Source organism: Scophthalmus maximus, chromosome 10 (genome assembly GCF_022379125.1).
Source record: "Scophthalmus maximus strain ysfricsl-2021 chromosome 10, ASM2237912v1, whole genome shotgun sequence".
NCBI classification, from domain to species: domain Eukaryota; kingdom Metazoa; phylum Chordata; class Actinopteri; order Pleuronectiformes; family Scophthalmidae; genus Scophthalmus; species Scophthalmus maximus.
The window spans coordinates 16,439,419-16,456,193 of record NC_061524.1 but is presented as its reverse complement, the minus strand read 5'-3'; the positions used below and the strand labels follow the sequence as shown (position 1 = coordinate 16,456,193).

At 43.6% G+C, this 16,775-nt stretch overlaps 2 protein-coding genes across 3 annotated transcripts in view; one reads left to right on the top strand and one right to left on the bottom strand.

Annotated features, from left to right (window-relative positions):
* zcchc24 (zinc finger, CCHC domain containing 24) overlaps nucleotides 1-10,214 on the top strand; it is a 34,460-nt gene extending 24,246 nt beyond the window's left edge. The window contains exons 3-4 of the mRNA XM_035605693.2: nucleotides 2,276-2,440; nucleotides 5,505-10,214. Of these exons, the coding sequence (XP_035461586.1) occupies nucleotides 2,276-2,440; nucleotides 5,505-5,618 (279 nt within the window). The 3' untranslated portion in view covers nucleotides 5,619-10,214. The remainder of the gene's footprint in view (nucleotides 1-2,275; nucleotides 2,441-5,504) is intronic.
* Nucleotides 10,215-11,252: 1,038 nt separating this feature from the next.
* ppifa (peptidylprolyl isomerase Fa) lies at nucleotides 11,253-15,054 on the bottom strand. Of its 2 annotated transcripts, XM_047335282.1 has the most exons (7): nucleotides 15,038-15,054; nucleotides 14,680-14,950; nucleotides 14,560-14,590; nucleotides 12,852-12,940; nucleotides 12,679-12,775; nucleotides 11,845-11,920; nucleotides 11,253-11,741 (listed from the first exon to the last, which is right to left on the bottom strand). In XM_047335282.1, the coding sequence occupies exons 2-7, from the start codon at nucleotides 14,821-14,823 to the stop codon at nucleotides 11,606-11,608; spliced, it is 573 nt and encodes a 190-aa protein (XP_047191238.1). In that variant the 5' UTR covers nucleotides 14,824-14,950; nucleotides 15,038-15,054; the 3' UTR covers nucleotides 11,253-11,605. The 2 variants fall into 2 exon arrangements, with proteins under 2 accessions (XP_047191238.1, XP_035461585.1); XM_035605692.2 differs by lacking the exon at nucleotides 15,038-15,054 and having other exon boundaries at nucleotides 14,680-15,008.
* Nucleotides 15,055-16,775: the final 1,721 nt, after the last annotated feature.

Below are 16,775 nucleotides of genomic sequence, written 5' to 3'. Positions count from 1 at the left end.
GACGGGCCCTGTGTGTGTGTGTGTGTGTGTGTGTGTGTGTAAGTGAGGAAACCCGAAGCTCCCTCCACTTTAGCTACTGCCCCGAATGTAGCGCCATCTTTTTCTCAGGCTGCCTCCTTTTGGCAGTGGTGGCACAACAGTCCAGATGTTATTGTGACTTGTGCAACACCAGCTGTGCCAGTGAAGTCAATGACTTCAGGTCCTAAACTTGCTCTTGGTCCACGACCTCCATGAGAGGCAACGTGTTGCAATGGCCTGAGTCAAATAAGTTGCGGATTACTTTTGTTGCATCTTACCGACTTACTGTCCATATTAATAATGTATGTAAACTGCATTATTTTGATGTTAATCAAAAGTAAGAAATGTGATCACTGTATATACATATGATAATGATATTTTTGCGGATTTTTTTTAATTAACCAATTGATTACTATATCTTAAAAAATGTCAGATGAAGAGCCCGAGGTGGCGTGTTCAAATTGCTTGTCCCGTTCGACCCCAAAACATTGTGTTCACTACCACAGAAGACCGAGAAAAGCTTCAAATCCTCCCGTCGGGGAGATGGAGGCAGCTGCAGACAGAGCGTGACGCGCGGCCAAACGCCAAGGCCAGAGCCTGGACGCAGCATGGAGCGGGAGAGGAATGGTCATGAGGAGGATGAGTGCTGTTTCTGTCCAGCTGAGTCCTGGCTGCACTATCAGGGAGAGATATTTCACATCTAAAGCGACAGCTGTAACGGGAAATAATCTCGTTCAAATTTCCATATCAACGAGGAGGCCTAAGGTTGGACCACCAGTGTAGTACACCTGGTACTCTGATCACGGTTTATCTTGAAACTTTCAGAATAATCTCTTTTTATTTCATCATTTGGTACAATAGCGGTTCGTTTTCACTGCAGCAGAAGTGTAGAAAAGTGCTGTGCTTCGGTGTTTGGGTGAAAATGGCGGCCAGTTTACTGTTGGACCATGTTGTAACTGGATCATTCGGAGGAGAGCATCCAAACAGAATGTTGCCATGGCACTGTCTTTTGAGAATGCCCATTGATTGCATCAAGACGGCCATTTCGGTGTGTATCGACTGTTGTGCTGCGGGCCAAGCAGAAGTCAGAGTTTCCAGCCTGCGTGCTGTCACAGTGGGAGATGCGAGGGCTGACAGTGGGGTTGAGGTCATGCTGTCGAGGGGCCAGATCGAAGCGCAGCCGCTCGTACTTAGCGCCGGCTCGCTGGTGCTGATGCAGAGCGCTGACGTCTGTTAGGACAACGCCAGATGCCTCTGATTAAAGTTCCTATTACTCACACACGGGCCGGGACAAAATAAGGGAAGACCAGGGATTCAGATCGTACCTCTCCTGTGCCCCCCCCCCCCCCCCCCCCCCCCCCCCCCCCCCCCCCCCCCCCCCATATCCACCCCTGACATCTGCAGCCGATGTTAAAAGCGACAGTGAAAACAATGTTCAGTCTTGCAGGGGGGATCGGTAGTGGACTGGACAGGTCTGATTTCACTCTAAATGCAGAGCATTTTGTAGCGTTCTGGAAAGCTGCCATCAGTTTCTCCCGTCACATTAGATTTTTTATCGATGCATGAAGCATTTTTTATTTTGCATTTTAGATAAAATAACAGAAGTCCTTGCTACACCAATGTCTTTCGCCAAATGAACCACTCTCAGGAGAATAATGACTGTCACGAGGCAGACGCAAGTTCTGGGATGATTTTTTTATTATGATGATGGGGCCGAAAACTGATAATGACAGGTTCTGGCAAATCCACTAATACATCTTCATCCGGGATTCTCTAGGCAGGACGGAGGACAGTTTGTGATTTATCCTTTTCGATCACTTAAGCAGTGCGTTTGTTTTTTGTGACATGCTTTTAGGCGTAAGAGGAATCTTTTCCTCCATCGCTGTTGTAGTGGCCTAAATGAAGTTGCCAAAATGAAGTCATCGGAGCCGTTCCTCCCAACATTATTGCCCTCGGGCCAGTGTTTTTTTTCATGGCTGACTGACTGTTCGCAATCATCTCCCTCATGAGATTCAGAGGAGTAATTTAACACAGCTGTAATGGAAGTAAATGTCAATTGCATAACCACATACTGTGCCAAAATTCTTTGTTTAGGAGTATGCTGTATGATGAAGTTGGATATATTAGCATGACAAGGCTGGACACACCCTGCCGTCAAGGCTCGCCCAATCTATTATTGAATGCAAGAGGTTCTCTTTTTTTTGTTGCTGTACTGAATGCATGTCTAAAGTTTTATACCTGCTTCTTTCTTTACCAGGCCAGGCCCAAAGGTGAAGGGCTGACACCCTACCAGGGGAAGAAGAGATGCTTTGGAGAGTACAAGTGCCCCAAGTGTAAGAGGAAGTGGATGAGTGGCAACTCCTGGGCCAACATGGGACAAGAATGTATCAAATGCCACATCAACGTCTATCCACACAAACAGGTACCTCAACCTGCAGTGTGACGCTCACTTTCGGAAGAAGTCGCAGCTACGGTTTCAAGTGAAATAACATCAGTCATGGAGTTTGTTTAATTATTAGATCGAAACCGACTCAACCAAAGTTAACAGAGTCCAGACTCTGGGCTGCGTGTAGTCTTCAGGATATCCCAGATGGCCCCCATTAAAATGAAATAAAAATCACACCACTAACAACTGCTTTCGCCTGTATGGTAACAGACCAACACTGAATAAACTAATTACATTTCCTGGCTGATGAACCTTTGGGATTATTTACTGAATGTCGTCTAATCTCAAAACAAATATTTCCTTATTAATGCCTAACAGACACAGACTGAATCCAGGGTAATTGAAGTTTACAGCTGCAGAAACTCCCTTTCACGCTCAATGATTACTAAAAAAAACAGAGAAGTGAAATCATACCCACCAAGATGCCGCGGAGTGTTTTTCCCAACAGCAAACACTGTGAGGGAATTAATGTGCTGGTCTGAGCTGTCTGTTTGGCTTAACCTCAAAAATGTTCCTCACAGCCTGTTGACTAAAGAGATGGATCGCCTGAGAAAGAATCCACCCTGTTGTCTTCAGCGAGAGATATATTTATCCTCAACACTTCATTCCGTAATATTTATGCTTTTCCACATTCTTCCAATTCCACTTCCTGAAATAAAATTAGGTTTGCTGCTCGAGGCTCCTGCTTGTTCTCTGAACACCACGGCTGACTCCGGTCCATTACCGCTGCCGCGAAGTGAACAGGAAAACTGCTCGACGTGCTGTGGCGCAACATTGCCAGACGATGAAAAGTTGATGCAATCATTTACTGCAAATCTTTTGTTTGTTCAATTGCATCTTCATCAGCTTGAGATCTTGATCAAGAATTGAATTGCTCTCTAAAAAGCACGAGTGGAACACTGCATTCACATTGAGAGTGCATAAGGATTTCTTACTCAAAACCTTTCTTTTTTTTTTCTTTTGCTCTGTGCATTCCACCGGTGAGAAAACCTCTTGTGGCAAAGCCGCACACAGACAAGCAAATTCCCTGCATTTGAAATGTCACCCACTTCACATATTTTCCCCCCCCCGTCAGCATTTGAAATGGACCACTAACCTCCGCGACGTCGAGTATCAGAGAGCACAGCCTCTCAGCGTGGCTCCCTCCCACCATAAATGTGGTATTTCCATAAATGAACCGAATATGTATTTTCCAAACCCATCCACATGTATGAAATATTTGTCCCCTTAGCTGGGAAATATATTTATTGGACGTCCAGTGCATTCGGTTCAAGCAAAGGCCACAATTTCCACTGAGGATGATGGGGACATGCCCTTCTTACTTTTCAAAATCATATTCCCAACCCCCAAAATACAGTTTTGGCGTGATTTACACACTAGAATCACTGGAATCCACATGAGAGAATTTCAGAGTTGATGAATTAAAGGTTGAGGTCGAGGTGGGCAAAGTTAACCTGCTTTAAAGGACACATATTATGCTCATATTCAGGTTCATCATTTTAATTTGGGTTATTACTTGAAAAGGTTTACATGCTCTAATGTTCAGTGAACACATCATTTTCCTTAGACTGTCCATTCCTGCAGCTCCTCTTTCCAGCCTCTGTCTGAAACACTCGGTTTTAGCTCCTGTCTATTTTAAGGCCATGAAGGTCCAATGAAGCCCAGTCTGCTCTGATTGGCCAGCTGGCCCGCTCTTTTGTGATTGGTTAGCCACTCCAAGCGCGTGAAGGAAGTTCTCTCCCTCTCACTTAACCCGGCTTGCGTGCCAGACTAGTCACTTGACATGCTTTATAATATGGTGATGTCACCATGTTGACAGCATAATGAATGTAATAATGTAATAATGTAATAATGTAACGGAAGCATGGGCCGGACAACTGACGAGGCGTAACATGAGCTCCAGGAGCAGTGTCTTCTTTCGGGGAGAGGAGCTCCCTTAACCGCAGACTTTCGGCCTTTTAACTTTCGCAGAGCTTTTACATACACCAAGAACCTATATAACACACTAGAGAAAAGGGAAAAACTGAAAAAGCATAATACGTCTTCTTTAAAACTGAGTTTTACTTGGGAACTTTCATCGTTGATCGCCCGAGTTCAAATATTTCAACTCGAGCGATGGACGCCCCGTGAATTTCGCCTGATTCGCATCGCGCATATCGCACCATTCGCGCCGCCTGTGTCAGTGCCGGGAAATTTGCGTCTAGTCGCGTCTTTGCATTGACTTTGTAAACTTAGTAAACTGTACATTATTGATCGCTGCAGTGGGAATATTCTCCTTTCACTTCCTCCAAATGGGAAGACGTCAGATTGCAGCTTCCGAGCAGACTCCCTGGAGCTAGGGTTGGACACTTCAGCAGGGAAGAAGCCTGCAGCAAAGGGGCTGGAATCCAGGTCCCTCAAACCACTGAGGGGACCCCATAAAATGTACATCAGATTTTCCAGCTTTCCTCGAGGACCTAATGTCTTTGACGCACCGATAGTAAAGTCTCCATACTTCCTGGCAGACTCATTAGCAGACGACTGAAATATCTCCATGCAGTGACCCCCGGTAACCTGGTTTCCTTTGGTTAGACTTGGAATAAATACGTTTTTGCAAAAAAAGGCTAACAAGAAAAGAAAACAATAGATAAGAAATAAAACTTCCAGACGCGTTTAAAATAACCCCCAGTGTACAGGCCCCGCTAAATTCCCTGTGTGCTTGATCATGGTTCCAAGAAAGCCCTTCCTGCTGACATTTCCATCCAGGTCATCATAATCAAATGCATTCTGGATCTTTTTGTCTTTAATATCAGCTTGTTAAAAACGTGCAACGCGGGTTTCCAGAGCCGATGGTGCGCCGCCATGTCTCTGCAGCTAATTTTTGTTTAGCGATCGCCCGGTCTGTGAAAAAATATGGAAGTAAGGTCGGACGCCAAAGTACGTAGGCGTATAGCTGAGTCGAATCTGGTGCCAGATAAAACTCCCTGCAAAACCTGTGTGTGTTCTGTTTTTCTCCAGCGTGTAATATGACTCATTACTGGTCCTCTGTTTCTATCGTCAGCGCCCCTTAGAGAAGCCGGACGGCCTGGACGTTTCCGACCAGAGCAAGGAGCACCCGCAACACCTGTGCGAGAAATGCAAAGTCCTGGGCTACTACTGCCGCCGTGTGCAATAATCGCCAACTCAGCGGGTCGGAGAGAGCAATTTTTGTGTCCCCAGTCCCATCGTTCATCCTCCATCCAGGCTGTCAACTTCCTCCCTGCCCATCCCGCGCCCAGCTTCCCCCCCCCCCCCCACCGTCCCTGTCCCGCACACAACATGGCGCCTCTTTCCTCCTCAAGTCTTGCCCTCTGTCTCTTTCGGAAGCCTCACATTTAGACGGTGGCACTAATCCTCCCTCCTCCTCGATGCCGTCCTTCTCCACCCCAGCAAATAAATCGGCGGCTCTTCTCAGGCCAGCCACGGATCGCGGCTTTATTTAGCCATGATGTCTTTCTCTCATTGTCAGCGTTGAAGGACTGAGAGGAACACGGAAAAACCCGAGGATCAATCTCTATCTTTCGAAGTGCTCTTCAACAAAAGGAAAAAAAAACGTGCCAAAATCAGAAACCACAAAAGCCCACTGATTCAGCGTCATGTTCAACATCCCCTAATCCATGCATCGGAGTCAATGACAGTGTTTTGGTCTCAATAGATTACCTCACCCTTGGGGTTCGGTGGCTTTGTGTTTACGGAGACCTGCCTTTCATTCTCCCCGCCAAGTGAAGTGTGTGTGCTAATGTGATGAACGTTTCAAGCGGGCCTCTCGTGATGGTTTAATGTATGCGAGGCCTCTGGTGTCTTGCCGTACTAGGGTCAACAGCACATCTTATTAACTGTGAATTAACTGAGGGATGATGTGCCATACATCCCTCGCTTACATTTGGCCTATTTATTTTCCGGTTTTCTAGTGTGCAATTTGAATTTTAACTGGGACATAAGAAATGTTTGTTATTGCTGTATGTTTGTATATCACATTGTTGTGTGACTGCTTCCACGTGTCTTTAGAAACTACTGTATGTCCGGTCGCGTAGAGTCGCTCCTCGTCTACATATAGTGTGTCGCTAACAGATAAGGTTTCGCTCGTGCTCCCTTGAGTATTTTCGTTGCCACACAAATTTTCAATTATCTATAGTGTTAGGTTTAGGTCTACCATCTATAGGTAGAGATGTCAGATAGGCACGTTGTGTAATTCATAAGAAGGGCAAATGACAAGGAGCTGGAGCAACACTAGTTTCAGAAAAGACAAAAAATCTCGCCAGTGCTGAATATTCAGTTTTGTTTAAATCGAAAAAGGAGAAGTGCTCGCCATAATTTGATTAACATCATGAAAGGGGACTTTAGAGGTTAAACTGTTCACATTTAAAGTCTGATCAGACACAAACTAGTTCAATACAAAAGAGATGTTTGTTTCGAAGGAGATAAAAATAATGTTTCAGTTGTCTGGCAACATTAGAGGAGTCCGTGAAGCTAAATGGAAAGTTTTTCCGAGGGCTTGTACGCTTCAAAACTGTGTCCGACGGCTGGCTGCAGTGTAAAGAGTGTCCAGAGGGAGGTGAAGCTTCTGAGAGGACTTTCAGGTTGCTTGAGAGAAACAATGAGATTCAATACAGGAGGGCTGATTTGTGATGTGATGACGCTGAAGATTCAAGGATATATTGAAAGTGGTGATGAATTAAGTTTGCGCTTATATTCATTTTTATGGGGCCTACAATTATAAACCAATGTCTTTAAAGAAAGAGTTTACGTAGACAACCGTGCGGACCTAGAAACCTGCCTTACAAGGAACCGTGTTATAGGAAGTATGAACTCTTTTATATGTACTGTATTTGTAGCCTTACAAAAGCTGGTTGACTATATTTTATACTGTTGCGTTATGTATGTGCCTTAAAGATTTGAATCATTCTGAAGTATGACGACTAGGCCATTTGAAATTAGGAAAAGACATGTGGGGATAGGCTCAGAGTTGGAGCGGTGTACAGTGTGTGCGTGTGGTAACTGTGGTGCGTAATAAGTTTAATGCAGGTTCAAGATTTGACAGAAGGACAAGAAAAAAGGGACCGAGTTCCTCTATTAGCAGTTTGAACTGGCATCAACACGGTTTTCGCTGAGTTGGAGGCGCGGGCTCAACCAGCGCTTCCAGCTGGCAACAACAATCCTCCTGTGGTCTGTTGTCATGGAATATCAACAAAGATGTTATTTCTTAGTCGATCCTCAGAGCAGAATGGAGTCGCACGTGAAAACTGTGGACCTCACCCTTTGTGTTTTTTCCCTGTCTATTGTGAATATGTTTATCGAAGGAACTACGTTTTTTTTGTCAAGAAATATACATGTTCACTTGCCTTAGTGGGAGAGTTGTGTGCGGTGGCTGACCATGGTACCTTACAGTGTGGGTTCAGATGGATTCCATCGGTAAAGCTAAAGGGGCACTCCAGCAATTAAGCACGTGTAAAAATGAAGATCAGTGCAGCAAAGTCGGGGCTAACCTCACTTTTGGTCCCTGGTTTGACTTCAGTTTCAAAAACACTTGCCTCCTACATTTCCCACAATGCAACTCGATAGCATCTTCCCCTGCATGGTACATGCCCTCCCCTTTAAAGCTCCAAACCTTCTGTCCATAACTCAGCCTTTGTCTTGGAAAAGTGTCTCCCACACCCAGGCAGAGATCACACCGTCCAGGTTGAGAGCCACATGGGATCCTACATTTCCCATAATGCAACTCAACAGCACTCGCCGCCCCAGGAGGAGATAGCCCTAATTTCATCCCCCGACAGGGTTCTTTTTCTCAGACTTGACAAAGCTCTTCGAGAGCCACAATCGTACAGCTGTTTGGTGCACCGCCTGCTACTTGTGCCAAAGCAAACTGAACTTCGGGAGTAGAATTGGTGGAGTGCCCCTTTAAAAGAGGGAATTAGCGTATTATCACGAGCTTGAGACCTGAACCGAGTGAAAAGGTCTGTCCTTTAACCCCGTCACTGCTGGGAACAATCCACACCTCTTGCCTTTAGCGTCGTCTTTCTTTAGCCCTGTGTCGACGAGACTAACCCAACAGCCTCTTTTACTTTACACCTGAACCTCACTGTCCACACTATACCACGTGGCAGAGAGGAATATATACCAATGATGCCTTGCGGACTGACCTCGCAAACAAGTAACAATGCTACCGTAATCCACAGTGTGCTGGCAGAATATAGAAATGAGAAGTACGGTAGGTAGTGAGAAATCCTGTCGAAGAGTTTGATTCCGCCCCGACACGTAATGAGGAGTCCATTTTAAATGGCAAATCACGAGGCGACGGAAGCAGCCGATACAATACATTTGAGAAAAAGAAAGAAGAAGAAAGACAAAAAAAAGAAATCACTGCTTTCAGACGTAGTGTCTTGAATTACATATACTTGACTTTTATAGTACCTTTTCAGTTCAAATTTGTTTTCTATGAATGAGATGTGTATTTTGGAAACACTAGATGTTGAAATTTTTAAAGCAATCTGCAAAAAAACTCAAGAGTTATTTCCCTGACAAAGATAAGACTGTTTTTTTCTGTATATATTTGATGGCCATCATCTTTAAGGATAGTAGCTCTTTTCGAAGTGTAATGCAATATTGAAGCTTTTTTTTTTCTCTCGTGTGAAGAAGGGCCTATTGCTGAGAAATAAAGCTGGGAGTTTTCTTTTTTTTTTTTCGTTATGTTTTACAATAGTCTGATGGGGTTATCCCGCAGAAATATTTATGGAAATATTTTTTACAACACTTTTTTGTATAGAATATGCAACAAAGTTACACTAAGAAGGAAATATTGATGTCTACATAGAATATTATTAAAAAAGCTGGTACATAATTAATACCCTTTCTTAATTATAAGCCATTGTATTTTTTGTGTTTTGTTTTATGTTATCAGTGTTGAATAACCCCACAAAGTTATTCAGTTGTAACTAACTATGAGCTGCCATTTACGCCCCATACGGTCGCATGTATTCACCTTGTAAACAGTTACAATATTATGAAGATATATTGTGTTAACATGCAGAAATCTTGTTTGTTCCCTTATTTAGCAATGGATACTCACCACTGTATAAGCACGTTAAAACTGTGAGATGTAGTTTGCTTAAAGCAGCAATGACAAGAATCTATTATAAAATGTTACAGTGTTATTAGTAGTTTTAGCGAGTGTATACTTTTGTCAAGGAAGCGCGTGAGACAAAGAACTATTTTAGAGTTTGCATGTGCATGCGTTTGGTTTTGAATGAAATATCAATTTTGTGCAATGTACACTTATTTAAGTACTTTTCGGTAGTCTGCTATAGTACATATTGTTTTTAACGTTATCGGCAACTCCTGATTGTTATTAGTCCTGAAAAGTAGCTCATTTACGTTTGCTCGCGTAGCCTCTGCGAATAATACATATTTACTGAATGTAATGTGTTAACACTTATGTGGTCAATTTTGCAAAAGTTATGTCTGTACTCTTTACCTTCTGTATCACTTGAGATGTTTTGTAATGCAATATTGCAATAATGTAATATTTGAATTGGACAGGACACGGGCGTGAGGTTGGGAAGACAATGATTTTTTTATTTTTGGGCAGTCATGGTTTCGAGAGTAGACCGCGGGTCTGTTTTTCATGTCCATGAAATGGCATTCCAAAATGTGCCTTATTTGTTAGTTTGGAAAAACATTTTAGTGCTGTAGAGCTGTCGAGAGTTTGATGAATAAAAATCATATTGAATTAGGACTGTGTGCAATTATGTGGTTTCATTTCTTCTGGCCCCCGTGCTGAATGGTTGTTGCCAGTAACTGGGAGGTGTTCAGCAACACACTCCTGTCCATATTATATTCATCACAGAGAGCATATGTTTTCATCATCGCTCTGATCTGTGCCCTACACAAGTGTATAAATGGTGATGAAAGGGAGTTTTTGATGGTTTATTCATGGCGATTTTGCGACACAGAGGATGTAGGGACTCTCTGAGAAAAACGCTGGAAGACAACAGACATGTCGAGCCGTCAGGACTTGGATTTCAACACTTAACGAAGACGTTCGCGGCAGAAGAAGCTTCGGCTTGTGCCAAATATTTAAGATGTCATTGTTTTGCATGTGTTTCAAAACCTTTGGCCACGGCGTCTTCGTCTCCGGCCAAGTTTCCGTGCACAATATTGGACGTGCATTCCAAATAACTAAACTAAACCAGAGGGTGGGGACCCAAATTATATCAAGTTTGTTACAACATCTCGAGCTCAAACTGAGACAGGGCCGGAGAGCTGCAAAGTCTCTATAGCAACAATGTAATCCGAGAATTCAAACAAACGGTGGAAGGTCAGCGCGCATATGGTTTCATTTAGGGGCAAGAGCTGCTTTTTTTGTTCACGTCGCTTCATTATTTACTTTCATAAAGTATTAGCTCGATAAGCGGCACCACCCAGTCTCTGGCTGTCAGACATGTCCCGGCCTCCTTCTCTCCGTCTGCCTCTCCTCCACACACTCTGTGATTCAGGAAGAGCAACCCACATACAATCTCGAGACCTTTACACTTTTCTCTGTGACTCCAGCTGATAAAATTGTCTGTGTCCAATGAGGCTATAGGCCAAAGGTTGCGTGTGCTATTTTTTTCAGCTGGATGTCACGTGATGTCACATCCTGCTCCGAGGGGACGGGAAGTCGGTCGGTGGAGCTGGAGCGACGGTTGTCTAAAAAAAGCTGTTGGATCATTTCCAGGAAGCTTTTTAAAACTGGCAGTCGGTGGCAAATGTCCTGTACCATGACCAGAGTTAGTAAAATCGGAAAATGCTTATTTATTTGGCGGTAAACGGTGAGTGATCGCACAAAAACAACTGTCGGGAGGCAGTTACAACTTAGAAAAAGCAAGAGATTTGTATCAAAAAGATAGAAATGTGTTAGTGTAACACCCAGTCTTTTCGTAAACAACATTTCAAACCGGATTTTGTGCCTGAAAGGAAAAAACTATGGATGTTTGAACATCATAACCAACGGCAGACATATAAGATTTTAGGGAAGAACATCCCCACCTGTGGCAGCTCCTCCTCGAAGGTATCGTGGATACAGGATGATAAGACAGATTCAAAATGACAAAAAGCTGCACACAGAAGTCCACGTGAGCTCAGGCATTATGTCACCTCCCCACAGTCAGTGACGACAATCTTTTTGATCACTCCGCCGTCGTGCAAACCGAAGGACTCCATCTTGGTGACCACGTCCATGCCTTCCCTCACCTGCCCGAACACCACGTGTTTACCGTCCAGCCTGTCAACAGAGGGAGACAGAAGGCGACATTGTAGAGTGAAGCCACGAGCGGCAGAGCTAAGAACACGCGGTTGAAGTTAAGTTTCTGCAATTCACTATTTACCATTGGGTTTTCGTCGTGCATATGAAGAACTGGGAGCCGTTGGTGTGCGGCCCCGAGTTTGCCATGGAAAGGGTTCCTGCGAGCAGATCGAAACAGCCAACGAGCAAAAACGATTAAATGTGACGTCGTCGACAAAAGACCTCGACCTCCTCTCACCACCATATCACTGACGCTCGGGTCCTCGCAGTAGCAAAAAATAAGCGTGACGCCAGTCAGTGAGCGTGTCTCCTCTCTGAATCTGACCCAATCTGATTATGCAACACTTTGAAAATGAATCCCCAAATGATCAGCGTGGGGAATAAGTTTAGTGAAAGAAGTGAGTTGTTTTAATTAGTTGCATGCTGAACTACAAAGAAGTAGGTCATTCACCTGGGGATTGCAAAAATCCATACAGCCAGCAGTTTTTTTTTTAACTGCATGAGATTAGGCACTGCCATCTAGTGGCAAGGCAGCAGTATTAGAAATACAGATAAAGATCTGTGGAATTAGACTGTTAGGAAGCGGCCTCTACTGTGTCATAATATAAACACAATGAAGCCGTTATTCAGAATTATTTTTCAGAAATAATGTTTGAAACCTGACATGTTTGATCTGCTGTTCAATCAATTGACAAATTATTTCTGGATTACAGAGGGGCCTTCCAAAGTAAAGAAATAGTAAGTAAATGTGGTTGGACAAAAGGTTTTTCTCTTTTTCTGGCCATAGCTATAAAACACATGAGTCTGAACACAAAGCTGTTAGAAGTAATACGTAATGAATCATGATGGGATGACCCAGTTTGTCTGAGTTTAACTGGGACAAAGTCAGTGCGAGTGAAGATGCGCGGAGACGCACCTGCACCGCTGTGTTTCAATTTGAAGTTCTCATCTTTGAACGTTTTCCCGTATATAGATTTCCCTCCTGTGCCGTTGTGTTTGGTGAAATCTCCGCCCTGTGACAATAAAATATGCTAGATCAGCACAGAACAAGGCAAACTCTTTGTACCTTGTGGTCATTATGAATCTCACCTGACACATGAACTCGGGCACAATCCTGTGAAACACACACCCCTTGTAGCCAAAGCCGTGTTCCCCTGTGCACAGCGCTCTGAAGTTTTCTGTTGAAATGCAAAGGTGTTTTTCCACAACAGTCAGCGCAGAGGCCAAGAACAGTTATATTTTTTCAAATAATGTACTTTTGAAGAAAAACAGACTGCGGTGTTGGTTTATGTTGGATACTCGACAGACATTAACCCCGGATGTAGCAGACGCGACGATTAGCACGCCTCTGAGCCCTCTTAAGGGTTTACACTCAATAAAATCCTGTTTGAATTGAAGATAACCGCAATGTTTTCAGGAGAATCCACGTCATGTGACCCACAGACTCCAAATCATAAGAGATTACCTCCCATAGAAAAATAGGGCAGCCCTAATTTTGGGGGGTATTTTTGTGCTTCTCATATTTCATATGGATGTTAATATTTTAAAAAAATCCCCCCCCCCAATAGTTTCAATGTCATATGACCCACCAACTCCAAACCAATGTCCCTGGACAAAGAGGCCACACCTCTTTTTATTTTTATAGAAAAAATGTCTGGTTTTTTTGCAGCTCAGATCTGAAACTGTTCTAATTCCTGTCGCCGCACAACCTGTTGGAAGACGTCACACAACTTGGCCTCCATATCACAGTCGCTCTGACAAGGAAAAAGACTACATTCCAACACACATGACTTTGGATGATTGCATGTTGGGTATAAAGCTTTAATTGTGCTGTTCAAAAGAAAAGGGGCTCAGTACAACATGTAAACGTATTTTCTGATTTACAGAGTATCAATATCTGAAAGCATGTATTGATTCCATGATGCTGCTACATCCTAATCCACCACTCCGAGCTCTGCTCACTTCCACTACACCAGTGAAGACGTACACGACTGCATGGTTCAAGTATCTGCAGTTTCACTTTACCTTATCTGGCATTCTAAGATCTAAATCAAGACATGTTCAGATGCTTATACTGGTGGAAAGTAAAAATTCAACAGATTTTGGGATGTATATTAAAATGGAAATGTATTATATCGTTCTTCGCCAGTTTATTGAGGGCCTGTTTCATGTTGCTGCCCGTACATCGGGTGTGGTGAACGCCATCTACTCGATGAATCATTACATGGTGGGTGGGTGGGTTTTAGTTTGGTGACAGAGCTCAGCTTTGTCATAGGTTACCAAAGGTCATGTGTGAAAGTAAATCTGCTCAGTGTACGACACCCCCCCCCCCCCCCCCCAATGCATATCCTTTGACAAATATGCAACTATTCTGTCACCAGTGTTCATCAACAGTGGCCGGTAGTTGGGGATTAATTTAATAATCGATTACTTGTCGACTATCTGTTGCAGCTCCAATCTCTACCCCTGAATCAAATAAAAATCCAATAAAGAAGAGTCGTGTCCTTTTCGTCTAGGATAGTAATACAATTCGGCACTGGTTTGGAGTCAGTGGGTCACATGACATGGAAGCTACTGGGGGGGAAAATTATGTTTTTAAATATTAATACTCAAAGTATATGAAGCACTGAACTGGGGGGGTGTCCTGCTTTGGTAGGATGGCGATGCAATTTCGGCACGGGTTTTGGAGACAGTAGGTCACGTGACATGGAAGCTGGTGGGAAAACGTCGCAGCCATCTGTCGTAATCTCCAACCTGAAACCAACAGCACGTGTTCAAACACAACAAGTTACTGTACCCGCGGTCTTGGGCACGACGTCCGCGTTCAGCTGCAACACACAACAACACGCATCATGTTCACGGGGCGCACGGACGAATGCTGCTTACACTTCCGCTCTCTGCACACATCTGACCGTACCTCGATGACCACCCTGCCGAGCGGCTCGCCGTCCGCCTCGACGTCCAGGAACACCGCGGGGTTCCGGGCGGGAGCGGAGGAGAAGAGCCGGGCGGCGGCGATGCCCACGGAGCTGTATCTCACACGGCTCTTCATCTGCATCATCGCGACTCGGCTGGACCGCACCTGCACGCTACTGTACCACTTCTGGTGTTTACATGGCACTTCTTCTTCTTCTTCTTCTTTTTCCTGGTCGTCGTCTTCTTCTTCTTCTTCTTTTTCGGTCGTCGTCGTCTTCTTCTTCTTCTTCTTCTTCTTCTTCTTCCTGGTCGTCTTCTTCTTCTTCTTCTTTTTCCTGGTCGTCGTCTTCTTCTTCTTCTTCTTTTTCGGTCGTCGTCTTCTTCTTCTTCTTCTTCTTCCTGGTCGTCTTCTTCTTCTTCTTCGTCGTCTCCTCATTGGTTTTTACGGCAGTTGGCATCCCGGATGTCGCATTACTGCCACCCTCAGTTTGTATTTCCCACTATCCATCATTTAAAAAAAATCTTTCTCACCTTTGTTGCCCTTATTGTTTTTTATCATTCCTTGTTGTCCAACCGTACAATGTGAAGTGAGCTGTCAAATGCTGCTTGACACTATTGGTTCATCTATTTTATATTTGAACAGGATTCTTTCTTTCTTCTTCTTTTGTCAACCTGTTGTCTTCTTTTTCTCATGCCCCTGACACCAGAATGAACTGGAACACACATGGATGTGATATATTTATTTATTTATTTATTTATTAATTTTTTAAATTTTTTTATCTTTTTATTTTTTTTTTTTATTTTTTTTTACTTTGCCATAACTATTCTTTTTTAATCCACCAACAGGATTTCACAAAGCAGACCCTGATGCCTCACTTGACTGTTACCTGTCTTTGATGCTTGACTCACTACATATTCATATTTTACTTGCAACAGCACTGTACGTGTTCCTCTTGTGGACTCCCACTTGGTAACTGGGCACCTCAGCTGCGTGTTGCATCTGTGTTTCCATCCTTTGATCCGCCTGCGATGAAAATCTCTTCGTGGTCAGTCTCATTACTGCATTTAATCTGAACTAATTCCAGATGCACACACAACGTTTTCTAAAAGAAAGACTGGTCTTTATACAATCTCAGTCTATAGCATGTCCTCACATATCTTTTGCCAGTTCTTCTCCATGACGCATCAGATTTGGCAGCCAAGGGGAAAGTTAAGCGAAAATTAACTGAGATGAATTTGCGAAACCTTTGCTCCTTTGCTGCTGATCCGTATACAATACTTCCACAGTCCAATCTTGATCTTATTGAGGCTTACATATTGTACATTCCTTTTTCCCTCCCCAGAGATGCAAAATAGCTCCCTACATTTATTAACTACATGTTATATAATATGCTCTGTCCAAGTGAAACTCAGTATACGCCCCCAAAAACTTCCGTACAGTTTCTCTATTTCTTTTGTTTTTTTTCCACTAAAAATTTAATTTAAGGCTACCATCAGATACGATCCCGCATGAGTCATCTGATTTTATACAACAAATCAGATGAAGACTGTATCGTCACGTGAACAGTTCTTCCATCTCAATCAAGTACATCCCGTGCTTTTTGAAAAGAAGCCCCTCTTTCCATAACATATCATAGACTTTCTCCAACATCAAAACACTGCAACCAATCTCTCTCTTTATTTCCATATTTCCAACTCCGGACACGGCACATGGATCCATAGTGCTCCGTCCTTTCCCTGAATCCGCTTTGATGTGCAGCCCTCCATATGTTCCGATGTTTTTCCAAGAAGTACATTAAGTTCTCATTTATCACACGTTCCATTAATTTACAGATGTGTGTGGTGTCATGCGATTTTGGTCGGTAGTTTCCAGAACTTGCTGGCATCTTTTCCAGCTTTCCTTGCTGGAATAATTATCTCCTCTCTCCCAGCTCCCTGGCATTCTTCCCTCATCTCACACTTTTTTTTTTTGTACAGCAGCAAGATGTTTCAACATGTTACAACACAATTCATCTTTACCAGATGCAGCCTCTTTTCTTCTTTTTTTTAAAGCAACTTGTTGCCATCCATCACAATCAGAGGGCACGTTTCACGGGT

Coding starts and splice junctions, on each gene's coding strand:
- ppifa (XM_047335282.1), bottom strand. CDS start 14,823: ATGATGCAGATGAAGAGCCGTGTGAGATACAGCTCCGTGGGCATCGCC. Junction 12,941..14,559: donor CGTCGTGCCCAAGACCGCGG/GTACAGTAACTT, acceptor GCATTTCAACAG/AAAACTTCAGAGCGCTGTGC. Junction 12,776..12,851: donor TGCCCGAGTTCATGTGTCAG/GTGAGATTCATA, acceptor TTATTGTCACAG/GGCGGAGATTTCACCAAACA.